The sequence below is a fragment of the Suillus subaureus genome (assembly GCF_016647635.1).
Source record: "Suillus subaureus strain MN1 chromosome Unknown BJ212scaffold_11, whole genome shotgun sequence".
Taxonomy (NCBI): domain Eukaryota; kingdom Fungi; phylum Basidiomycota; class Agaricomycetes; order Boletales; family Suillaceae; genus Suillus; species Suillus subaureus.
In genome coordinates, this window is record NW_024538567.1 from 748,167 (window position 1) to 771,784 (window position 23,618).

At 48.6% G+C, this 23,618-nt stretch overlaps 10 protein-coding genes across 10 annotated transcripts; 5 read left to right on the forward strand and 5 right to left on the reverse strand.

Moving 5' to 3' along the window:
• Window positions 1-22: 22 nt before the first annotated feature.
• Window positions 23-1,639, reverse strand: BJ212DRAFT_1269211 (TATA box binding protein associated factor-domain-containing protein; the record flags this gene model as incomplete). The annotated part of the gene is made up of 5 exons (XM_041330798.1): window positions 23-205; window positions 256-597; window positions 648-1,370; window positions 1,421-1,516; window positions 1,571-1,639. 5 exons carry the CDS (start codon window positions 1,637-1,639, stop codon window positions 23-25), a joined length of 1,413 nt encoding a protein of 470 aa, XP_041194510.1.
• An 830-nt stretch (window positions 1,640-2,469) lies between these two features.
• Window positions 2,470-3,704, forward strand: BJ212DRAFT_1268983 (Alpha/Beta hydrolase protein; the record flags this gene model as incomplete). Its single annotated transcript, XM_041330773.1, has 3 exons — window positions 2,470-2,686; window positions 2,768-3,072; window positions 3,132-3,704. The coding sequence occupies 3 exons, from the start codon at window positions 2,470-2,472 to the stop codon at window positions 3,702-3,704; spliced, it is 1,095 nt and encodes a 364-aa protein (XP_041194511.1).
• A 127-nt stretch (window positions 3,705-3,831) lies between these two features.
• On the forward strand, window positions 3,832-4,433 carry BJ212DRAFT_1446435 (acyl-CoA N-acyltransferase; the record flags this gene model as incomplete). The annotated part of the gene is made up of 2 exons (XM_041338244.1): window positions 3,832-3,862; window positions 3,928-4,433. The coding sequence occupies 2 exons, from the start codon at window positions 3,832-3,834 to the stop codon at window positions 4,431-4,433; spliced, it is 537 nt and encodes a 178-aa protein (XP_041194512.1).
• BJ212DRAFT_100625 (uncharacterized protein) lies at window positions 4,432-6,669 on the reverse strand. The gene is made up of 11 exons (XM_041328824.1): window positions 6,424-6,669; window positions 6,106-6,379; window positions 6,036-6,054; window positions 5,897-5,985; window positions 5,764-5,847; window positions 5,671-5,712; window positions 5,599-5,619; window positions 5,300-5,541; window positions 5,055-5,249; window positions 4,915-5,006; window positions 4,432-4,860 (listed from the first exon to the last, which is right to left on the reverse strand). Exons 1-11 carry the CDS (start codon window positions 6,520-6,522, stop codon window positions 4,551-4,553), a joined length of 1,467 nt encoding a protein of 488 aa, XP_041194513.1. The 5' UTR covers window positions 6,523-6,669; the 3' UTR covers window positions 4,432-4,550.
• A 1,593-nt stretch (window positions 6,670-8,262) lies between these two features.
• On the reverse strand, window positions 8,263-9,832 carry BJ212DRAFT_1298707 (uncharacterized protein; the record flags this gene model as incomplete). Its single annotated transcript, XM_041332742.1, has 9 exons — window positions 8,263-8,335; window positions 8,378-8,540; window positions 8,599-8,792; window positions 8,818-8,911; window positions 8,959-8,979; window positions 9,021-9,117; window positions 9,176-9,381; window positions 9,423-9,563; window positions 9,760-9,832. The coding sequence occupies 9 exons, from the start codon at window positions 9,830-9,832 to the stop codon at window positions 8,263-8,265; spliced, it is 1,062 nt and encodes a 353-aa protein (XP_041194514.1).
• A 1,836-nt stretch (window positions 9,833-11,668) lies between these two features.
• Window positions 11,669-11,992, forward strand: BJ212DRAFT_1479642 (uncharacterized protein; the record flags this gene model as incomplete). The annotated part of the gene is made up of 2 exons (XM_041339925.1): window positions 11,669-11,859; window positions 11,920-11,992. 2 exons carry the CDS (start codon window positions 11,669-11,671, stop codon window positions 11,990-11,992), a joined length of 264 nt encoding a protein of 87 aa, XP_041194515.1.
• Window positions 11,993-12,100: 108 nt separating this feature from the next.
• Window positions 12,101-15,791, reverse strand: BJ212DRAFT_1298708 (CHAT domain-containing protein; the record flags this gene model as incomplete). The annotated part of the gene is made up of 11 exons (XM_041332743.1): window positions 12,101-12,237; window positions 12,330-12,345; window positions 12,737-12,741; window positions 12,780-12,897; window positions 12,928-13,401; window positions 13,806-13,951; window positions 13,986-14,868; window positions 14,923-15,020; window positions 15,068-15,207; window positions 15,238-15,256; window positions 15,467-15,791. 11 exons carry the CDS (start codon window positions 15,789-15,791, stop codon window positions 12,101-12,103), a joined length of 2,361 nt encoding a protein of 786 aa, XP_041194516.1.
• Window positions 15,792-16,694: 903 nt separating this feature from the next.
• Window positions 16,695-17,577, forward strand: BJ212DRAFT_101209 (uncharacterized protein). Its single transcript, XM_041328835.1, has 5 exons — window positions 16,695-16,888; window positions 16,938-17,073; window positions 17,144-17,256; window positions 17,312-17,466; window positions 17,517-17,577. The coding sequence occupies exons 1-4, from the start codon at window positions 16,866-16,868 to the stop codon at window positions 17,370-17,372; spliced, it is 333 nt and encodes a 110-aa protein (XP_041194517.1). The 5' UTR covers window positions 16,695-16,865; the 3' UTR covers window positions 17,373-17,466; window positions 17,517-17,577.
• A 751-nt stretch (window positions 17,578-18,328) lies between these two features.
• On the forward strand, window positions 18,329-18,481 carry BJ212DRAFT_1269264 (uncharacterized protein; the record flags this gene model as incomplete). The annotated part of the gene is made up of 1 exon (XM_041330804.1): window positions 18,329-18,481. A coding segment is annotated over one exon (153 nt), but the record flags the coding sequence as incomplete, so codon positions are not given.
• A 314-nt stretch (window positions 18,482-18,795) lies between these two features.
• On the reverse strand, window positions 18,796-21,779 carry BJ212DRAFT_1446436 (Sodium/hydrogen exchanger family-domain-containing protein; the record flags this gene model as incomplete). The annotated part of the gene is made up of 9 exons (XM_041338245.1): window positions 18,796-19,449; window positions 19,696-20,261; window positions 20,322-20,810; window positions 20,861-21,152; window positions 21,203-21,402; window positions 21,468-21,516; window positions 21,564-21,596; window positions 21,654-21,710; window positions 21,765-21,779. 9 exons carry the CDS (start codon window positions 21,777-21,779, stop codon window positions 18,796-18,798), a joined length of 2,355 nt encoding a protein of 784 aa, XP_041194519.1.
• Window positions 21,780-23,618: the final 1,839 nt, after the last annotated feature.

Sequence of the window (23,618 nt, forward strand, 5' to 3'; positions counted from 1 at the left end):
GGATTGTGGCAATAGACTAGAGTCAGCTTTGCTGTTTTATGCTACTCAAAATACCCAGTGCCCAACCTTTATCGCCGTAAAGCTTCTCGGCGAAGAAATTGCCTAAAACATCCTGCAACTGCCTCATAGTCACAGTGTCCCCATCGTCCGTTGCATCTAATGACTCGGGCATGTCCGATGCCGCATGCAGGACATGCAAAGCAGTCTGTTGGATATTCAACACGTGTGATTACGCAGAATAAAAGGCATACTGACCATAACGGAATCGACGAGAGGACCGGTCTCCCCTAGTGCGCATTCACTTCCCACAACTTTCACTCCGCCACCCTCCACGAGTCCCTTCCTTACCGCCTCCTTTCCAATTCCCACCAGGCCGCGAATGGCACCTTCCCGCGTTCCCTTGGATTTGTCTGATGAAATGAGAGCAACGAGGAGTGTTTTCATGATTCGTGGTGAAAGGGATGGATAAGTCGTAGAATGTTGGGTAAGTAGACGGGATAGCGTCTGAGCAGCAGACGTGCGCAAGTGGGTGGCATGTGATGGTGGAAGAGTGGAATGGAGAAGAGTTGAAAGGATAGCTGGTAGTAATTGATGGAGCTGTACAATATCATTTTACTGAACTGTGTTGGGTTCGGAGCATCACTCACATAAGGTTCGATGAATAGCGTATTGTTTTCGAGAATAGCGCTGACGACATCCAATAAAACCTCCAACGATCGACCATCTGCCTCAGTTTGAGCACCCTCCTTTAGCGCAGTCACAACACCCTCTCCAAGCCAGCGAATAAGGTAAGGCAAGAGTGCTTGTAATCCTGCATCATTGCGCAAACTCGCAAGGGCCGCTGTCCGCTTGGTAGAGTCGGTAGGCGGTAACAATGACGCCGTAAGCCGCGTATAATATAGCTGTAGTTCTCGTGATAGTACTTGTTTGACTAGTTGTTGCTGCTGCTGTTGCTGCTTCTTGACAGTAGATCGGCTTTCTGATGGCGGGGTCAATGGGAATGCGCCGTTTGCTTGGGGTGGCGACTTGGTAATTTCTTGAGCGACGTCCTTCGGTATTGCCGGCGGATTTTCAGGAATGAGAGGCTGGACGCCTTCAACTGCAAGCCAGTGAGCGGTCCAGCTGACGCCTTTTGGTAGTGTAATTTTCTCCTCTCGAAGCACGCGGTCAAAGTCGATCTCTTCATCATCCACGAAGTAGACGGGGCCTACATTAGCCGCATTCGGAAATGGCAGAGCACGTCTGAATACAGGGGGGTTGTCTGGATTGTGACCATAAAGAGGCTCGATGTTCAAAACTCGAAGGGCCTGGTCAATGTCTAAAGTCGTGATCGTGGTTCGTCGGGCATGGCGCATGAATCGCGAAGCTTCCTGATATTTCCTTAGCTTTTGACAAGTGCATCTAGACGTAAATCACGCACCTCTATGACTTGATGGATGCGATACTCGACATCACTAGCGAGTGAGGATGCTACTGTTTCGGATAAATTGGCGATGCCCAGCGACTCGGCGACGTCCTGCAAATGTCGGCTTCATCTCGTCGCATAAATTGACACTGTTGTGATGCGTACTCTGACCGAGTCTGACTTGTATATCCCTGTTTGATGTGTCTGAGCAGCTTTCGCTTTCGGTTTGCTCATCGTGATGTTGATGCCAGTCCTGCGGGAGTCCAGGACGCTTCAATAATCGCCAAGTCACGTGCACGTCAAATCGTCAAGCTTGCATCGTTTGGACCCATCTGAACTAGTATCCTGATAGAACCCTTACTTATATAAAGAAGTCGATGGAATCAGCGTTCCGCTCAGTGGCGTTTACTTATCTTCCACCAGATCACGTCGACCAACAATATTTTTATCTAACAGGTGGCAGTTGTCCACTTGCACGGAGGGGATCCGCCGTAGGAAATAGACGGAGCTTATTCCCTACTTCCCCTCCTATGCATCATTTAGTCATCCTGGTACGCCCGCCGAGCAATTATCGCCCCTTCTACTCGCCACAGTACTTCACCGGCTCACCTCCCCACGCACAACCCGATCTGCATTATCGGGTTGCTCCTCGAGATTCCAGTGAATACAGAACATAGGTTCAGTTCCGGGTGTTGGTATAGCTGGTTCATGTGAGATACCCAAAATGCTACTGGCAACTACCTAGACACATGTATCGCTTTCCTACCCGCTCGCCAATGGTACACAACGGGAAGCGCAAGTCAATAAATGTCGACTCCGAATATAAATGGATGACCGTCTTGTGACTTTGGATAGAACACTTCCTATGTTTATCGCGAATAGCCATGAGGGCGTGTCCGAGTCTGTCCGAGTCCTCTTTTCTCCCTGGGCCCCAGAGTGTCCAGCCCCTTGACTTTGTGCTGCGGGCCCTCTGCTGGGTCACGTGCACCTCGAGCGCCTCTGCAATGACATGTCCCATGGGCCATAATCATTCTCAGCACTCAGATCTCAGACCAGAATCAGCGATGCCAGAAAACCAACACAACGTTGACAGTCCTTTGACCTTTACTTATAAAGAGGTCGACGGAGTCCGTGTCCTGCTCGACGTCTATCTTCCACCAGACGACGTCGATCAACAGTTCACCGGACAGGCGATTCAGTATCACCCAGCAGTCGTTTACTTCCATGGAGGGGGGCTCACTGTAGGAAATAGACGAAGCTGGTTCCCTACCTGGCTGAAAAGTCAGTTTTAGTCTTGCTACAAGTCCGACCTTTCCCTCACACTGACCACAATAACACCTATGTACTAATGCGATTTTTAAGGCCGGTTATCTGCACGCGGTATCATATTCATCAGTGCAGATTATCGTCTTGTTCCTCCAGGGACCGGATATGATGTGCTCGCCGATGTGAAGGACGCCATCGCCTTTGTCGCGGGAGATTTGAATGTTCAGCTCGATCAGGAGCTGGCTGATCTTGGCACTGGTTCACGTTTCCGCATCGATCCCACGTCAATCGGTGTGGCTGGAACTAGCTCGGGCGGGTTCTGTGCGTATCTATGCGCTATCTATGCAGTCCCGAAACCGAAAGTAGTTCTCAGTTTATATAGTATGGGAGGCGATTTCCTGGTATGCCCCGTCTTCTCGCCTCCAAATGTTTCTGATCGTATTAATACTACATACTTCAGACAGATCAATATCTCGCTCCCAAGGCACAATCTTTCCTCCGGGGGAGAGAAATGCTAGATCCCGCACAGTTCTCTGAATATATACATCCGTTCGACAGCCTCCAAAGCACTTCAGACTCACAACTCGTATACCATCCACAGTCATATCATATCCCGGGATATCCTGCGAACCCACGAATGTTAATCTCACGCTTATACCTGCAGCTCGGGGTCGCCTTGGACTATATTACAGGCCAGCATGAACCAAGTCTTAGTGTTACGTTACGCAAGGCTATCCATACCGAGGATCCCTTCGACGAGGCACTAATTTCTGATCACAAGATTATTTTCCCTCAGTTCAACGTCACGTCGGATTGGCCGGCAACATACCTCGTCCATGGAACTAGCGACACGGCTGTCCTCCTGCGGGAGTCTCGTAATTTGCATTCCTTGCTCTTGAAGGCTGGCGTAGAAGTCGTATTGGAAGAACTACCAGGTCGAGAGCATTCATTCGATTATCAACCAGGCGCAGAGCTGGAAAACAAAGGATTATTTGATGACATGGTTCAATTTCTTTATCGCCACCTAACTTAGAAGTAGTACCTAATTTGATGGATGACTTGGATTGACTAGTGCTGACTCCTAGTATTGGCGGCTAGATAGATAACAAACACAGCACAGCATCAAGTACAGTATTTAATGGACTTCCTTAGACTGTTAGATGTGCTCGTCATCATCACTTACGTACCACAGTAGTTGAGACGTTTCACCAACGTTTCATAGTCATGGTTTATAAACTTTTCCCGGGAATACAAAGCACTCCGCTTGACCTCCCTTGAAATCGATCCTGCCTCATTCAGTTCCACACACGAACGCGAGATTGCGTTCACGCCTGAAATCTGGGCACAACGGCTTGCATCATGCTTCAAGCGCACGTTTATCGCCTCCGTGAAGGATGAAACATGGGTCGGAATGATCTCGGTACTCGGACCTTCTGAACTGATACCCGCCACGTTGGAACCATTCGAGAGGGCGGGCACAGGGGCAGACTGGGATATGTATTTCGTAGTCGGGTTGTGGGTGCACCCAGAGCACAGGGGAAGAGGTTTAGGGACACGTCTGACGGAAGAAGGGCTGGAATGGGCACGGACAAATATGGATTCGAAAAATGATTCAGAGGAGAAGAGAGATAGAATAATCATATTGCTGGTCGGGGATGATAATGCGAGCGGCCGCGCCCTTTATCAAAAGGTGGGCTTCACGAACTTGACAAGCATGCCGCCAAGGGAAGGAAATAGTTACATGAGTATGAAGGTTGCATGATGAATAACTGTGGAATATCTTGTCTACAAAGAAACTGTTTGACCGTGTTCATTGAGCGACATCTAGGCTTTCAAAGCGAAGTCTGATCGTCCAACTTCAAGTCGGGAAGACGCAGAATCAACACGTCTTGAGACCTGTCTCCATATCCCCATCACCCTGAATGTCCACACCCCGTACTGGATCGTCTGGCTTCTGTAATTGCTTGCACACAGCCGGAATGAACCCTGTCATCTGCCGACCTATCATTCTCCAGCTCGAGACCCTGGTTGGGTCCGCGACTTTCTCCTTATCTCGTGGTCCAGCAGTATACAAAGACCCAAACACAAATAACGAAATCATGGAGATCGCAACTGCAACAGGCGTGCGAGTCTCGACATCTGTCCTGCTGAAAGTAGTCTCGCAAAATGCAATCGAAAATAGAATCAGGCTAGCGGGTGAGATCAATACCAGGTGTGGATGAGTTAGAAAGAGACAATCTCACCTCCACATCAGCAAGATGTACGGCAGGCTGCAGATAACGGCAATCCTCTCGAGACCATATCGTTCGCGGAAGATCCGCTTCAAAATTGTGATCTACATCATTATGAGCAGTTTCAAGAGAAAATAATGTCAGCCCCCTACCGCTCTCGCAGGAGTATCAGCACCCTTTGCACGGTATTGTTTGAAAATAATAAGACCGATTATGATACTTCCGATGCTGCAGATGACGGAGCAATATACGACAATCTGTTCCCCTGATCTTGAACTATCTGCACTGCTTGAGTCCACACTTCCAATTGCCAAAAAGCCGATGTTCGTGCTAAGCAGGACGGTTGCCTGATATATAGATGAGCTGTGTCAAATGATGGCAACTCTGTAAATCGTACCAGTAGATTGGAATCACGGATACTAATATCCACCTTATTCACAAACTTTCTCCACCGCTCGAGTGAGAAATTGTCTCGCAAGCTGTGTAATTCTTCTGCGTAGACTTCCGCAGACTTGAGCATTAATGGAGACAAAAGTGCCATCAGGATCGAGCGTCGGTAAGGTTCCGAATTTGGCTCAGAATACTCGATGTCGAAATAGTCGTCATTTTGACCATATGAACTTCGTAACATGCCGGTGTCTGATGCATCAGCGAGGACTCAACAAAACAGTTGATACCAGTAAATCAGACACGAACGATATAGCACCATGAATTTCGCTACAGCATGTTATGAGTCAACGAAGAGAGCCAAAATATGCAAGTTCATACCTATTGTCCAAGCTGAGGGCCCATTCTCGCCCTTGCGCTGAGCTAAGTTCAAGCAGTTGAACATCAACAAATGAGTGGAGCTCTGATACGTACGCTCGATATTATTCACAAGTTCTAACATGGTTGAAATATTTTCTGCGGTATAGGGCGATGTCGAGAATTTCGAAGTCACGCGATCTGTTTCCAGTCGTCATGGACAGCATCTGATACCAAGCAACCTAAATACCTGCAGATGCTTGAACTAAAATGCTCTTGAGTTCACGGATGACAACCTCTGTGACGTCAAGTGTATTCGGAAAGAGCTCGCAATGCTTCCTGTTCGAAGTCGCACTGCTCAATAATTTGACGAGTCATCAATTACCCACCAGTATTGTGCTTCAGCGCCTGAAAGACAGGGTGATTAGTATCCATGCTTGAGCATGAACTTAAGCTTACATCTAGAAGACGATTCCATAGATCCGTCACATTCTTCTGACAAGCAAGCGAGGCTAAAATCTTCCAGCCAAAAGACTCGCTTGTGAGTATGAGAAGCAAAATAATACCCAAAGGTGGGTCTCTGGTCTGCACCGACGGAAGAGAAGAATAAATCCAGAACGACAGTCATCTCGGAGTCGGCATCAGGAGGAGCCCTTTCCTTCAAATCGCGGAGTAGCTGAGTGATGACGCCATGTAGGGCGCTCATTTCAGGATTCATATTGCTGCAAACTCCCTGTGTTTTGGGTTGGCATGCAAAGTGACGTGCGCTGTACTCACCATTTCCTTGTGAAAGTAGTAAGAGCCAAAATCCGGATGTCGTATCCTGGTCCAATCGGTGGTGAGTCCAGACAGTCTGCACAATGCATATAGAACCATGCTAGATTAGAATAAAGGTTTTGTGTTGACCCACGACCTTACTGATCATCCTGAACAGCATTCGGGAGTGCTCTCTGAAGATGAGAGTGATTCACTAGACTGCAGTAGAGGACATTAGTCTCATGGCAGGGTGCCAGCGAATACTGCAACGATGGGTCACTAACGCTGGACTTCTTTTCCTTCGTATAGTGGATGGTGCCAACGGTCGAAACGAGTGTTCAGATGAAGAAGCCATTGACGGTATGGTAGTACCAGCCGTAATATTGGTCCCAGTAGTAAAGTGATCCAGAGTGCCAAAGCTTAGACCACTATGAGCGAGATTACTATGCGGGTCTTCGACATGCAGTTTTGATGCGGTTAAAACGTGGATATGGAATGGAAGTGGTGTACACACCGGCTGATCGAGTCGGACCGAGCCTTCTTCGGTCTTCGGATCGAACAAGCGCTCCGTTCACCTTCGGATGGAGGTTACAATAAGAGATACTACTATCTACGTTTGCTGTCGTCTTTTCCTCTTCCTCTCTTGCAAAAAGCATTCGAATATCTCGCCGACATCATGATCGTATAGTTAGGAGAGAAATGAGCGATCGCATGTAGAGCTCAGAAGACACGAATTGCAAAAGGAAAAGTAGAGACACGGAGATAAACGAACAACGCACACAAATGGGAGACTACCCAGTGGCGCGGATAGTGAGTAGTTGAGTGGTTCGGAGTGCATTGGTATGTGGAACTCGGGTGAGGTACGCACAGTACACGGTGGCGGGTGGACACGAATTGCTTCCGTGAGATTAAACGTTCCGTCCTTCAAGTTCAATAGCCTGGGCCAGTGGAATGCATCAGGCAGTGCTCTCAGCTCTACCAGTACTACGGGGAAGAGCGCGGTGCTGCGTTGTACTCACCACGCATCGACATTAATTGCTCGAGCTGTGCAGTAGAGGCCGGCGAGTATGTATTCACCCGCACCGTGAATAACATCAATTCTCCCGCTGACAAATATTTCACAGATCCAATCCAACGATGTATCAATCCTGAGTAAATCAATCCAAAGTTCTTCATTGAACGTCACCTCTTGCTCCTGGTCCATCGTAGGACGTGAACGCTGTAAGGCTAGCCATAGCAATGTACGACCAGGCGTGCCAATTCCGTACGGATACACCGCAAAACCCTCCCGTTTTCCACCGCCACGTTAGCTTTCATGAAGGAAAACATACGCGAGGCGTAGCTTGAGATCTTGTTTCATTGGGTCATGACCTGAGACACTGTTCCGGCTAACTGTCGGGTTTGGTGAAGATTTATGGCAGGAACTCGGCCACTCGGCCAGTCATTTTGCCAGGATCACGAAACCCTTTATTATGTGTCGTTCTCTCGAGACAGAAGGTGCATAGCATATGGTGGGGACGAAGGGAAGTTCACTCTGTAGACGGTCAAGACATCATTCCTAAGCTGGCGGCGCCATACCTCGAGAAGGTGACAGAGAAGTTATGCAGGAGAAACTCGTCCCTGTTATTGTCTTGCCTCAATGTCAGTACTCTTACATGTAACCACCTGTATTGCGTTGCTCATGGGTTTGTCATAGGCTGATACTACTAGAGGTGATGGCATCATCGAGGATGGGCACGAAGATTTACATGACAACTTTCCAGGTAAAACTCATGTAAAGGGTACTAGTGATGTTGATACTTACCTTTGGTCTTTTGGCAAGGCACCTCCTGAATTGGCACCATCTAATTCACATCTCCTCTATCTGTCCCCAGCTTGCCGCTTCTGGAACATCATCTTTCGACATCGCTCGTCGGTAGACGAGTCCGTTCCACTAGAGTGTCCCAAGCGCAACTTCTTGCTCACTCAAACTTACCCATGGAGCCTGCAATCAGCATAACCACCCAAACAGTGCATGAAGAGAAGGAGCAGAGCACGAGGAAGGAATGGTGGCGCGAGTTCTTTCTCGGCTCTCAGAGTCTCTTCAACATGATGGGTCGTCAGTGTTCCGTCAATCTTCAGCTCGGCGGCAGCAAACTCTAAAAAAAGGTCAAGACGAGCAACGAGAAGGACCCCTAACCGATGCGTAGAGCCCACCGCTTGATGATTCCCCTCTCCCTGCGTTCAACAGCGCTGATAACCGAAACATCCGGAAGCGGCTAATGCGTGGTCGAGGAAAGGATTCCACCGAAATGCCCCCAGCAATGAAACGTCCAGAGGTCGTCGAGGTATACGCTACACGCGGGTTCCGGGTGAGCTTCAGTTGCATCTTGTGCAGGATATCATTCTTACTAGAGACGGAATGAACAGAGATACGTTGCAATGAAGCGGGTATGCAAGACGAAGTCAGTGGCAGCGAAGCGTAGTGTTCCTCCTGCTGCAGCATACGCGAATGACAGCTCGTCACAGCCTGGATTAACATTGAAGTGATCTCCATACAGGCAGGGTCAAACTCACCAGCGCTTTCGGTGCTTCTTCCTAGCACGTTCCCTCCTTGCACAAATGCACAAAAAACATACCGCTACTGATACTCGGAACATCCCATATCGTCCGCAAGAGTACTATTAGATCCTCCTTGACTCCACTGGTTTCATCCGAGATGCGTGTCATATTGCCCTGGCGAAACGGTCCTTAAGGTTCTTCAGGTCTGTAAGAGTGATAGCAGCAAAGGGACATGATGGGGGTCTCCTGACATCGGGGCAACGATGGGGCTGCTGCACGAGTATCGACTCGCAACGAGGATGATGACTGAGCCATGACACGCTGCCGCTTGCAATTCTGTATACGACGGCGGGAACAGGAACCTTGATAAACCTTTAAGATTACGGATTTCAGCTACCGCTGCTCCCCATTGCTCTTGAAGTCTCCTATACTGTATTGCTGTTCAATCAGCAGCAGCTCTGTCAGCGCTGCCGGCGAACCCTGAGCACCAGATAGGTGCTTGGTGATCTCCGAGAGCTTGTGAGCTAGTTCTGGACTTGCAGACTTCAGGTCTTCCAGCGGGGTCCTGAGTCGAGAGGCCAGCGACCACTGCTGGCCACGACCCTGCTCCAGGAATTCAACTGCTTGTCACAGATCATGGACACTGCATACTTGGACTACGTTTCTGTGATGACGGAACCATCCCCTGGGCTGTTGGTGAGTTGTTGCTATTTCGGAAGGCCTTGTTTTATGTACCCTTGCTCAACCGTCCTTCACGCCTCTAGCTTTTGATTATGTTGCCTCAGGGATCATCAACACAGCCTCACCGCCACTGACTCTCAACTTGATGGCCCTCTTCACGTTCCATCACAAACTGTACCATAATAGGGTGACCAGAACTGCAAGACATCATTTACAGACTTGGCAAGCATCCCTGGTTTTACATACATAATGTATGCTAGTATAGGCCTTGCTGACAACCCACTACTTGATATGCTGTTGTTGACAGGCAAAAATCTTATTGCCAGTGCAGCAATCAATATGTCTTAAACAACAAAGTACATAGGATCTTGTTTCTTTCCCACTTGCTCATTTGCATATATCCCACTAATTTTCACATTTCTTAAAATAACTGAAGCTCTGCATCATCTTAGGTACAGGATCCTGCTCTAGTGGCACCCATGCTTCCCCTATCTCGAGTTCTAGAGATTACATTTGTAGGGGTCCATGGAGAACTTGGCTTTTTGAGGGGGATTAATGATTCAGAGGACTTTGTGGATCCTGTCCTTCCCATCTCTGAGCCTCTGTCCTTTATGTTGCCAGAGACAATGCTTGCAGAGGCCACTGAAGACTGTCATATCCCACAATCTGGACCCACGTTCCATCATATTCCCACACCTTCTAAGCCTACATCCAGACCCCACATCATATCCAGCTCATTCCAAGATCCCCTTCTGCTGTGCTTCACACCTCAGCAGGATCAACTACACTCTGGATTTACCCCTGAGCTCCTGGACCATCAGATCCTCACTGCTAGCCTGATCCGTACAACCCTATCCTGTCCACCCTATGCGCACTTCATCCAGCAAGACATCCAGACTTCACCTTGTCTCAGATTCTGGAACTATATTCACCTTCTTGTATTCCAGTCCTGTATCCACCTTGTCTTCTGGATCCCCAGATCTCCAGACCTCCGGATATTAGCTCTGGACCTATTCCCACCCTCTGTCCAATATCCTGCACCTATCCCCATTTAGGCATTCTCTGCTTTCTAGCTTTTGGTTACCTCTTCTTCCGTCTTGCTTATTGATCCTTGTATGAGTCTTCATCTCCGAGTTCATTTACTTATGTTCTGTCTTACTTACTAATGTGTTTCCACATGCTTGTGCATAGCCTTGCTCCTTTGCTTACTGATCCCCTCAGATATTGTTCAGTATATAACCCCTGTAGATACTCCTGTAGTTCCTGAGTTTGAATATCAACTTAGACTTGCCCAATCCTCTCTCAGACTTTGTTCCACCTAAGTCTGTCCTACCCATCAGGCCTAGGGATTGATTTCCTAGGCCAGAGCTCCACCTTTCTGGCACTTACCCTCTTTCCGGACTTAGGTCTAATCCCTGTCTCTCCAACTCTACCTTAGGGTAGTCTACCTCTGTTTGTTTCTACATCGGACTCCGTCTGATGTAGCCCCTATTCCTTCTGGACCTCTGGACCTCCTGTCCCTTGTACCTCTGGGCATCCTGTCCTTCAGACGTTCCACCCTCCATATCTTCGGACGTTCCGTCCTCCTAACCCTCGGACATCCTATCCTCCTGCCCTCTGTACCTTTGGACATCCTGTCCTTTGTACCTCCAGACATCCTGTCCTTTGTACCTCCAGACATCCTGTCCTTCTGTCCTCCATCATCCTGGTCCTCCTGTCCTCCTGTCCTCCTGTCATCCGGACCTTTAGACCTCCTATTCTTCCATCCTGTTTCCTGTAGAAGTATTACCTTGCAGTGGGAACTCTCCTGAGCACTTTCTGTGTTCCTCTGGAACTCTCCCACACTCCTCCAGACATTTCCCACACTCCTCTGGAAGTCCCCTAGCGCTCTCCAGCAGAGTAGCCAGCCTCTGGAAGTCCTCCGGACTTTGTCAGACCATCATTGGACCTCATATGAAATGAAGGGCACATACTCGGGTAAGGGGCACAGCGTACGAGCTGAGGCCAAGCCCCTCTGAGTCAGTCTCTCTCCCCCTTGAGCAACATGGTTCTTAACAAAGACCCAGGTGTTTATCATCTCTATAATGAGATAGAGGACTTTGTAGATCCTGTCCTTCCTATCTCAGAGCCTCCATCCTCTCTATTGCCAGAGACCATGCTCACAGAGGCCACCAAAGACCCAGAAGTTTGGAGGCTCATTAACAAGATAGAGGACTTTGTGGATCCCAATCTTCTGTGCTGTGAGTCTGCCACAGATGCCACTGAAGACCCTGATTTTTGCCACTTTCCAATCAGGACCCTTTTGATAAGTTCTTGGCTAAATCATTCTTATGGGAGCGTTTTGCACCATGATACCCTTCTGAATTAGCATCTCTCTCCTCTGCCCTGAGCCCTCATCAATCATGACATGTAGAATTCACATGTTTCACTTTACTACTATCCACTATCCTTTCTATGTTTTTCTATCTGTTGTCGCCTATTCATGCACAGCACCATAAATTCTCTCATACTCTATGGCACAGCACACTACCTCTTTGTTCTTACTAATACTATTACTGTTGTTGTTATCATTATGGTGAAATACACGCATCCCTTTGATCTTGTATATATGCACTGGAACATTTAAGGAACAAGCAAGCAGGTGAGGTGAAACGTTTGTGACATCACAGGTGTGCAGACATCTAAAAAGAAGTGCTGCATCTTACTGTAAACCAGAATGTCCTACCGAATTAATGTGAATGCATGCATGCATCATTAATCACACAGCATAGCCCTTTGATTTGTGAGGACAATTGGAATTAACAAAACTCAGGTACTCAGATCGTCCAACTTGGGGATGAGGAGAAGCAGAATCAAATTGTCTTGAGACCCATCTCCATGTCACCATCACCCTGAATGACCCCTTCCTACCACGTCCCCTCCTTGCACAAATGCACAAAGAGTATACCGCTATTGATACTCAGAATCTCAAATGAATTGCAGGAGACTCTAGAGTAGACAATATCTTGCGAGGGGATACGAAATAACAGTATGACCAACATGGAAGGTAATCCTACAACTGGCAGGTGCTACAGTGACAGGGATGAAAGAGGATCGAACACCAACAACATACAAAACCTATACCAGATGAAAGCGATATGGCAGGAACTACATACCCACATGAATAAAAACCATTCTCTGCTCGAGCGGCACTTTCGTCTTCACGGCGTGCGTAGCACGATTGAGTGCCCAGGCCGCCTTCGTGCAGTCCATCACACCACCGTCCTCCAAATCCTAGAACATATTCTCGTAAAAAGCTTTCACAACATGTTTTGCGACAGCATCGTCGACCTCCCACAGCGTGCCAATGACGCTCTTGAACACTGAAAATTGCAGTCCAGCCGCGAGGTGAATCACCTCGTCAGGAGTCTCCTCATCGCCGACGATGGTATGACACGCTGATAAGAACGCAAATTCAGCGTGGGGAATGTCTTTCTCCATGATATCAAGTAGCGTGATTGGTTTATCTTTCATGACGAAATGAGAGTTGTGAGGCTGCTCGCGGTCCTGCTTTCCATGACAGGCAAGGTGCACTTGCTTATTCTCTTGCATTGCTCGGAGTGCACCTGCACGTGTGGCTGCGTCGCCAGAAATGGTGGTACAGTTTGCCGTCGCAGGGACGAGCTTTCGGACGAGCTCGAGCTCACTGTCGACAGCTAAGAGCTCCTTGCTTTTCCCTGTACATGGTTGGCCCTGTCCAATTGCCACGAAAGACAGAGTGACACGCTTCTTCATCATCTGATCAGAGCTGACAGTGTCGGTGTGTAAGAACAAATGTAGAGATCCTCCAGCCATGGTTCCTTCAAGCGATCTGCATTTGTTTGAAAGGGGTGGGCTGCGTGAAGAGAAATGGATGTGAAAGCTGCAGTTGGACACAGCCAGATTCGGGATTGGCGCTTGAGCTTGAGGCCATACTCGAGTACGTTGACAATGGGTAGCATGATCTCTTCCCATATTATTCGCAATAGTATTATGAGATCCGTCCTCGACTCCGTTGGTTTCATCTGAGATGACTGTCATATTGCACTGGCGAAGCGATCCTTGAGATTCTTCAGATCTGTAAGAGTGATAGATGGCAAGAGAACATGATGGGGCTCTCCTGACGTCAGGACAACGACAGCGCTGCACGAGTATTCACTCACAATGAGGATGATGACTGGGCCGCGACGCGCTGCCGCTTGCAATTCCCCATACGACGATGGGAGAAGGAACCTCGAGAGACCTTTAAGATCACGGGTTTCAGCTACCACTGCTCCCCACTGCTCCGTAAGCTTCCTGTGCTGTATTTCTGCCCGGTCAGCAACAGGTCTGTCTGTGCTAACTGTGGAATCTCGAGCCTCGGACAGACACTTGCTGAGCTCCGAAAATCTGTGGGCTGGACTGGGATGAATTACGATCCTTGTGTTCAACGGGGCGCAACGTTTCTTTGTACAAACAGATGGCGTCATTGAGGTCATGATATTTCCCTTGGTGTGTGAAGCGAGTCCAGAGTGACCAGACTAAGTTATTCAGGTAGGAATCATGTTCAGAATCTCCCTCGGAACACAGAGAAATGATTTTACGACGACATTGTATGCACTCGTCTAAATCATCAATGCTGCCGTATTGTTCAAAGTGTGTTATGAGAGCCCATGCAAGCTCGTTGAGTGCGTTTGGATGGTGTTCGTTGCCCAGGGGACAGAGCTCGAGTACGACTCGTCGAAGGTGGATGCCTTCATGGGATGCATCTACTGGAAGATTGTTGCATTCGCGGATCACAAAATCAACACTATCTACCCCTACCACGATGCTACGAAGGTAGGTGCCCTCTGGATAGAGGGGCAATAGCTTGCAGCACAGCAACGCGGACTCGTGGATATAGATGGCAATGAAGTTCTCCATTTTGTAGCGCCAGATCAACGTGTCAATGAGATGACAGATGGATAATGCATGATCAGGGTAGCCCTGCAGACACAATGCAAGGGCTTTGCGGAAGAGAAAAGTGATACAGTCGATGTCCTGAAGATCGTAGTCTCGAAGGCGGGCCCACGCGAGGTTGGTGAGAGCCCCTGCGCAGTCAGGATAGCCGCCCAGACATCGGTCCAGGGCCAACTGAAAATGCTGTATGGCATCGTTCAGGTGAGAGATCGTCTTGCTTGTCACATATTTAGCAATTCGTTCTTGGCCCGCATCCGTCTCTCGAGCAATCTCACATTCAACGATGGACTACATCAGGTGTTCCGTCAATAAAAGCCAATAACACAGGGTGGTTTCACTCACGTCAAGCAGTGCGCTGTCCTGATTGTCGCAAGAATGTAGAACACCGGCCTTCAGCGTGAGGGAAGGGTGAACACCATCAACAGGCGGGAATGAGATGTCTACAAGATGTGAGTATATGCATATGAATAAGAAGCAGGTTACTCACCGAAAGGCTCATTTCCATGATCGAGCAGCGCATCCCATGATGTTTCAAGTTTTCCAATGACTCCTCTATTGCAAAGCATCCGATCAGCCTCGAAGGACGCCCTGATCTCCACCGATAATTCGGGTGATGCGTCTAATGATCTACAAGTAGAAGCTCAGTCATCGACTCACGTCCAAAAATCGGCATGGACTGTACAGAATCACGGTATCGCCCCACGCTACTGATTCGTCGGATGATAGAACTCTGGTGGCTGATTTCCAGCGTCTCCTCGAGTTAGCATGGATGAATATATAAATGCCAGCGAAAATGCGCTTGGAAGGAACTTGAACATTTTTTCCACCGATAACTGTAGATAGAGGATGAGGGTACAAAAGATACGAAAGTGATGGAGCGACTCACCTTCGAGTTTGATATATCGGCCTTCTAAGCTACTGAGCATAATGGTGTGATGAAGGAAAACGACAAGGGTCGAGGATGGACTAGGTGATGGACAGAATCTTGAAATGGTAGAAGAAGACGTGAGTGGGGAAATGGGAGCTGTGAATGAGTTAAGGTGAGAGGGAGAAGAGAAGTTGAGGGTTCGGCTGATGCCGCACGTGTACTTCCATGCTGCTCGACGGCAGTTCAGCGCTAGCACGATAGACGCTTGTATGATTGCACTAAGCGCCGAGGCTAAAAGATCACCGACCAGCAGCAAAATGCCATGGATTAGCGAAAGTGGCATGCCAAGGACACTGTGCAAGTCTCAGAATGTCCTGTGATGCAGACTCTACTCTCATAGTGGTTGTTTGAGACGTAGTATGATCATCAGCACAAGGCTGAGGCAAAATTGTAGAATTCAGTGTATTTCATGGTGCAAACAATACAGACCACTAAAAATGACGGGAGCAGGTAGAATTGACGCTATGCCCACTGAAAAGCCGATCCGTTCTATACGAGTCCACGCCAAGGGGGAAGGATGACCGAACTAGCTAGAAACAAAGGCAACAGTTTGCATGGCAGGTCGAATGCAAGAACTACACAGCGTGACGTGGCCACACTCGAGCTCGGTCTTTGGGATGAATGTGAAGGATATGTTGACTCTCGTTAGCATAGGAAATATAAACGGAACTTCAACAAACCTGTGTAGAGGGCATTCCCCAGCTAGTTCCCCAGGTTGAAACGTTAAATGTTGAATTATGTACATGATGAAGAGACCGCCGCTTATTATGTAATTATTCTTGCGGGGTTCTCATATCCTGAAATCCGCGACGGTGCTGGCAATTTCAGAAGGAGGACTTGGAAGATCCAGGCTTCGACCAGCCACGTTCTGGATTCAACTGATGCAGCAATTTTAGTTGCGATTGGTGTTGGAAAAGAAAAGTCTTCGTGGAGTCCACGGCTTCATACTCAATTTCGGTGAATAGTGGGTGAGTCCAGGGTCACCAATCTACCAGATGCAAACACAAGTGCGCTTTTCTTTTTTCAGCTAGTCCACCTCGTTCATGCAGATCGCAACACAGTAATCTTGACCAAGTGTGTGGGAGGCTCTATGGTCGGAACGTATGGGTTGACCCTTGCCCGGTTTTGATGTCCTGCAAGTAAACTGGAACCTCGGAATAACAAGTCGACTATCATGCACTCAACCGAACCACCAGCCTGGTTGAGAGAATGTGTGGAAAGATAAATCAGCTTCTCCTTCTTCTATATCCACATCACCTCAATACTTCACCCCCTCCCCCCCATTCTCGTTTCACTCTGTTACTTCTGCTTGAGGGTATCATCGCGCGATTAATTAATATTCCTCTGTGAACCTAGTATGAATCACCGAGGCAGACGGAGGTAAGTGAAAATTCCTTTGTATATTATGGCGAGGGCCGGATAACCCAAGTGTTTGTTCCCAACTTCGTTTGACCTACATTGCCATTAGCTTCCTCCTGGTTATCCTCACGCAACCAATACTCGCTAGATTGTCGATGAAAGTTGCTGTTATAGGGTCTAGAGTTTCTAGCTTAGTTGCGGCATGGGTGCGTTTATGCTATGATAATTGCTGCAATGGAACGATTGCTAACCTGGTGCCTATGGGATTTATTCCAGGCTCTAAACGAACATAATCCTCATGAAGTCGAAGATCGTGCGGGAAGACACGCAAATACGATTAGATACATACATCTAGGTATATCAGACGGAGACGCAGTTGACGTGGACACGTAAGCGCCCTTTTCATTCTACTTGGCTGGATTCTAGTTAATCTGTTGATACCAGAGGATTCGTACGTGCTGGTCATTTCACTTTCACTTTCTTGCATCTCGCGCCGTATGATTAAGAACTATTTTTGATAGTTTCTGTAGCCTGTGACAACTGCGATATGAAGTACACCGCCTGAGAAGTGCTTTATGAACTTCTCTGCTCGGACTTTGGTAAGTCTTTCGTTGTATATTAGGTCGGATTTGATGGTCATTGTTCACAGGTACAATTCATGAGTACTTGAGTAATCACCACCTTCTACAGAGTACGGGCAAGCCGTCGTGGTTTACTATTGAAGGTGGGAGGTGGTGCAATTTTATAATAGACGCTATCGAGTCTGACTACATTCCCTGGTCGCAACCACGTTAATGCGATTTTGTCAATACTTCCCAAGGTTACAATTGTTCTCTCCTGTCAGCGATATGCAGAACAACCCAAGGCGAAGGCCGCACGCCGTGTTGATGAGGACGGCACACTCAAAATTTTTGAATAGAATACGAGTATCGCAGTGCTGCACGGTGACATTAACGTAGGTGTTCTTGCACTTTCACATCACGTCTGGCCGTTCATGCACCCCTCCAGTTAATGCTAAAAGCCAGGACTGCGTGGTCTTGCTGGAACTACCTCACATTCTCCAGCTTGAACGACAAGGGTAAACACAAAGCTCATATAAACAAAGTCGCGCTGTAAGTCTTGACCCTCAGGCCTTATCGTCAAGAAATCCGTGTTCCGTTCTAAACCATACATTACAGCACATGTAAACCGATGACATTCCTCACCGTCATCTTCAATGGCACTCATGAGCGGCATCTTTAAGACTACATGAACGAGTTGCAGCATCTGCCAGAGAATCTTCACGGCCCGGTGCTGGTTACCCTAAACCCACCAGCAGATTCAGACGTCACTAAAGCTGCTGCGTGATTCGCCTGCGAGCACCCCATCCTCGACACCAAGGTGCGTTTCGTTACGTCTTCATGCCCATTACCCATACGTCAACATACGCACATCCCCCTATTTACAAGCGATCATCGCTCAAAGGCAATGTCGAACATTCAGGGCCGTGGCGGTGTCCTGTTGGCAGGAGCGTGGCTTGGGTATGGATTTCATGAGGCCGGGTTTACGTCCAGTTTGCGCGCCGTCGTGGAGCATATCCATGGTATTCAGCTTCTTCGATATAGCTGGTGCTGATCGCAAACCTTGCGTTACCTTTGTTGCTCCGCCCTTTGGGTTCTTGGAAGTTACTGGTATACGTGCCATAGTCGGCACAGCTTTGATACTGGTGCTCCTCATCAAGTTCATCGTACAGTCATATCAAAAGCTTTTTCATATACAATCATAATCCAGAGACGCGTGTATTTATACATCATGTTCAAGCCATTAATGCTACATTGACGAACGATGAGTTATGAGAGTGCGGTGTGATGCAAAAGCGGTATCCGAGTGATTTCGACGAGGTGACCAGACAATTAAAAAAACGTACTGAACGAGATATATACGATATATTAATCTTCAGATGGGCGTCTTGCCTGAGTGAAGCCGAATGTGACTTTCCCTCTCGACTCCAAGCCATCAGTGGTAGACGGTTCGCTAGAACTGCCCTGGGGCGCCTGTTCAAGTGTCATCCTAGGAGTCGTGGCACCAGTCCGAGGCTCTTCGTCGACGAACCGGACCGACCGAGTAGGCGAGACATCACGGGAGTTATGTTCGCTGGTCTTCAGAGACTCCAACCGTCGGTGCTGGATGGAGTGACGGTAAGTGTGCCCTGATCCCTGGCGGTGAGGTGTGTGGCTTCTCCCACGCTGGTCCTCATCTTCAAATGGTGCCATCTCACTTGGCTCAGTCGTAAAGGCGGACGCCGGGTCCTGCTCCAGAAGCTGCTTAGCATGGCTCGAGAACGTTCCGCCATCTCCCGTTGATTGTCTTCGTCGATGACTTCTTGCATTTCTGGCAGCTGCAGAATGGGTCCCGCTCTTCGTTTTCCATGATTTCGGACGCTTCTTGTGATCGCCAGGCAGCTCCCCTAACGGGTACGCAGGCCCGTCGCCATCTCCGCTTTTGTCTGACGTCCATCCTTCTTCGTCTTCATCACCTTCAGCACATGCGCTCGTGTTTTCATCACTTGATCCACCGACTTGGAAAACTTCCTGGGCTTTTGACTTGTAATGCATGTATATCATGCTTAACAGTTTCTTCAACGTGTTCAGCTCCCCGATGTATATCTTCAGGCATATGATGTAACTTGCGAAGATACGCGCGACCTGCTTGTAAGGCGTCACTTTCTCCTACAGAAAACCGGGAGTGCACAGCTCGTTCAGAGGGCTTGAATGCGTTATAAATGACTTCCACGTCAACCTGAAAACAACGTTAACATCACTATCAGTAATGTCAATCAACCCACACACCTCTTCACCAGGACCACCTCGTCGCTCAATAATTTTATGCGGGCCTTCCTTCCACTCCGCCGTCGCCTCCTTTCCATCAGGTGGTGTCTCCTCCTTTGTCTCTTCCTCATCCTTTGCCAGCGCAGCTTCCGCACGCGTCTCCGCACTGCTCGCCTCGCCGACCTGTTCCGTCCCATCAGGCGATAGCGGCGACGCAGTGATCGTACTTGCGCGCTTGCTCTCCAGTACAGACTTCTCCTCTTCCGTCAGTCCGCCCTCACCACGCTCGAGTCCAGCAGGGTCACGGTTAATGATGACGTCTTCCGCACGTGTAACGTGCCGCGTATGCGTTGCCCAATCGGGTACGTTGGATGAGGCATGACGGGACCACGTACGAGACCCAACTGAATGCACACGGCGGCCTAGGAGTGAGAATGGGATGGACAGACCATGAATAGCGACGCTGCAAAGTACCATGAATGCAACGATGGGTTGAATGGTAAGTGCCAAGAATTCAGTTTGGTTGGTTGGAGGGTTGTTGGGTTTTGGTAGCTGTCGGGCTGCTAGTGTGGAAATATATATAGCGCCTGTAATGGGAACACGTCATATCAGTATGTTGCAGGGATTATGTGAGATATATCACGCACCAATGCCTATGGGCCCGAAATGGCCACTGAAAACGGCTTCCCGGAAAGTCTTTACGTCGGGTATGAATTTGTAGAGCGCAATCATAACCGGCAACCTTTTTAATATCAACACTAAAATGGCAATGACGATGAGCCTCCACACACTGAGTGAGAGGGTCTCGTTGTTGAAACTGTCAAACGGCATCCAGGCACCGACATAAACGAAGGCAGCGACATTGAATAGTAAGTCGATAACGGAACTGAACACTGATTCCTCTGTCTGGCGATTGAAGAAACCGTCCCAAGCAAATGCCGTTCCGCAACAGAATGCTGCCAGGAGATCATCAGAACCTAGGATAGTCATGATACCGATGGTGAGTAAAGCCAGGGATATGTACTGTGCAACGTAGGACTGCCGATCGACGAAGTCATTGCGCTGGCAGAATTTCATAAGGTGCCGGAAGCCCCATCCTATCAAGGCGCCCACCACCACACCTAGGATGACTTGATCTGTTATAACGGAATTAGCTGAGGAACTGTCACTGAATTTTTTATCTCACAGAGCCAGAGTAGAAGGAACCAATCTTCAACTGCACGACTGGTAGTGGAGTCCAATATGAGATACAATGCGATATAAAGGAAGGGATACGCTGCTCCATCGTTGCAACCGCTTTCTGCTGCGAGGAGATGGCGAAGATGAGCAGGAACGTGTTTATCGGCATATTTGCCACCGACAACTGCAGCAGCAAGGATCGGATCAGTCGGGGTCAAGCATGCAGCGACAGCAAGGCTTGACAAGAATGTGAGGTCAGGTATCAAAGCATAAATCAAGCCTGCCGACACAAACCAGCCCTGGTGATAGTTAGAGAATAGGTCAAAGACATGTTCAAGATGTTACCCACCCATGTCATGACAGGAAATAGAAGGTATAGCAAACTTTTCCAGTGACGCTTCATGTAAGCTTTTGGAAGCTCGACGCCAATTGCGAAGACTCCGATTGCGAGGACAACGCGAGTGAACTCGAGTGTAATTTTATTCACGGTATCCTCGGTAGTGTCACCCCCCCAGCTGCGGGGATCAAATATGCCGGCACCGTAAGGACCTAAAAATAAAAATGGTAAGGCAGTGTGATTAGAAAACTTTAAAAGCATGATCCGCTGAGCTCACCGATGATGACGCCGAAGAGAAAAGCCCAGCATGCCTCGCCAATGTAAAGCTACACACAATGAGTATGGAGGTTGATATCATCACAAATTATATTACCTTTTCTCGAATGAACAAAGAGAACATACCAAACTGTAATGGATATCGCAATGAGACGTTGCAAAAGTGGACAGAGCACGCTGTACTTACCACAACGACGAAACCTCCGAGGCAGGCATAGGCGATGTGCGGTATGGTTAATGCAAGCTGAGAAAGTCAATGAGTGCTGCAACAGTCGGGTGCAGAAACAGTGCTTCGTACCGGCCGGAATAGCATGGCGTGCGGTGCCGAAGAGTGCTCAACCGAAAAGAAGCTGGATAGTGCGTGCAGCTGAGCAGTGATTATGCCCACTGGGGTTCATAAAATGGGACGTGGTGGGTCAGTCCCGGGTCGTTGGAGTGAGGATATAAGAAGATAGAGGAGTGTGCGGCAAGTCGGGAGTAGACCGTACTAGTAGCCGAGTCTTTATTCCAGGTTATGTCAGCCAATATCTTCGCCAAGCGAGTTAAGAGCCAGGGATGTGGCGGCCTGCCAGGTCCATAAAAACCACCCCACATTTATAGTCGCAGCACCCGGCGCGGAACCTGCTGCCAGTGGCCCGGGCAGATGACGGATGAGTCGCGAGAGAACGCATGTTCAACGTTTGACATCCCTAATTAATTTTCGGCTCAGCAACGGGCTCACCCCTCGACCCTCCATAGACTATCCCGCCAATCAGCTTAACTCTGGGCATTGCAGATAAGCCAGGATAAGCCACCATGCTACATTTTACTCGCAGTGTTCATTGGAGTAGCGCTCTTCCTGCTACCCACGGAACAACTCTACTTGTGTATGTGGCTCAATTTTTTCTCTCATGAAGATCCAGGAATGGGAATTCATCTCCACCCCCGCCGCTTAAAGGACGCGATACCCTACGTATAATTTGGGTAATATCGTTGCATTCTTGACATTTTTTCGTCAGCCGTGACCTCACTGAGGTGGAGTCTCCTGTCACTCGTGGTAGTATGCAGCGAGTTCGGACTCTCCAGAGGGACCATGCCTCCGACACCCCTAGCCTTCTATCGTGCCCGCCACAAGATGCCACGCATTCTCCTATGATTAGCAGATGGAAATGTTCTAGGCATTCGAGATCTGCACTTGACTCTGCATTTTAACTTCAAAGCTATCTTCGATCGTACATTCTTCGGTCTTTCGGATGTCGCAGGTCCCTGTACAAGTACACCCCCATCGCCAAGCACTCAGCAAACAAGCTCGTGACCAGCTCCATTCCCTGACTCAGGGACTATCTTACTCACCCTGACATTCACTTATCCGCACTAAGCTAAATTTTCCGCCTCGTCGTGAGGCTGTTCGGAGATTCGCCTTGTTCCCGATTTTTTACATAAAACGCTCTGGCGGCTGGCTGCGTGCCAGTACCTCGGTGTGTGTTATCTCGATAATTACCGTGACTGCATATAATCTGATATGGAGCTGCTTATGAATATGGGGTCCGTAGTGAAGACGCCGGACGGCCCTGCCGCAGACAGCGGAAGGTTTATCGTTGACTTATCAACCCAATGCTGTTCATCCTATGATCATGGCGCTCGCTACCAAGTGTTCCCGCTCCAAACCTGTGTCACCGCGCAATATCAACCAAACGTGAGTTTCATTTAGAGTCCCTGCGGCTTATGCGCATTGATCTGTTTGCGCATCATTGAGAAAGGGGTAAACCCTACTGCGGCATCGTTTCGCGCATTCATGTGAAATGTAATCAATCTTGCCATCGGATTTCTGCTACTGGCATCCTATATTCGTATACACCATGGCGCGAACCACCCATTCTCTTCCTGAGTTCTTTGTTACACCGTCCCTCATGTCCTAGGTGAATTTCGTGGTGATACGAATACGCCATTGGGTGAAGGTCATATTGAAATACGAGTTCTTGGGTCTGGAATCTGAACCTGCGTCATTCACGCACCACTGCCGAGAGTAGAGCTCAAGAAACGGGAAGTATCTGTAGAAATGTGGCGAAACCAACATACCTTCTGACCCACTATATTCGTCCACAGGCGGTGTTCCTGCGAGTGCAGAGAGCACGACAGATACTACTCTGCTGGGTATATGCAGTTGTAATGG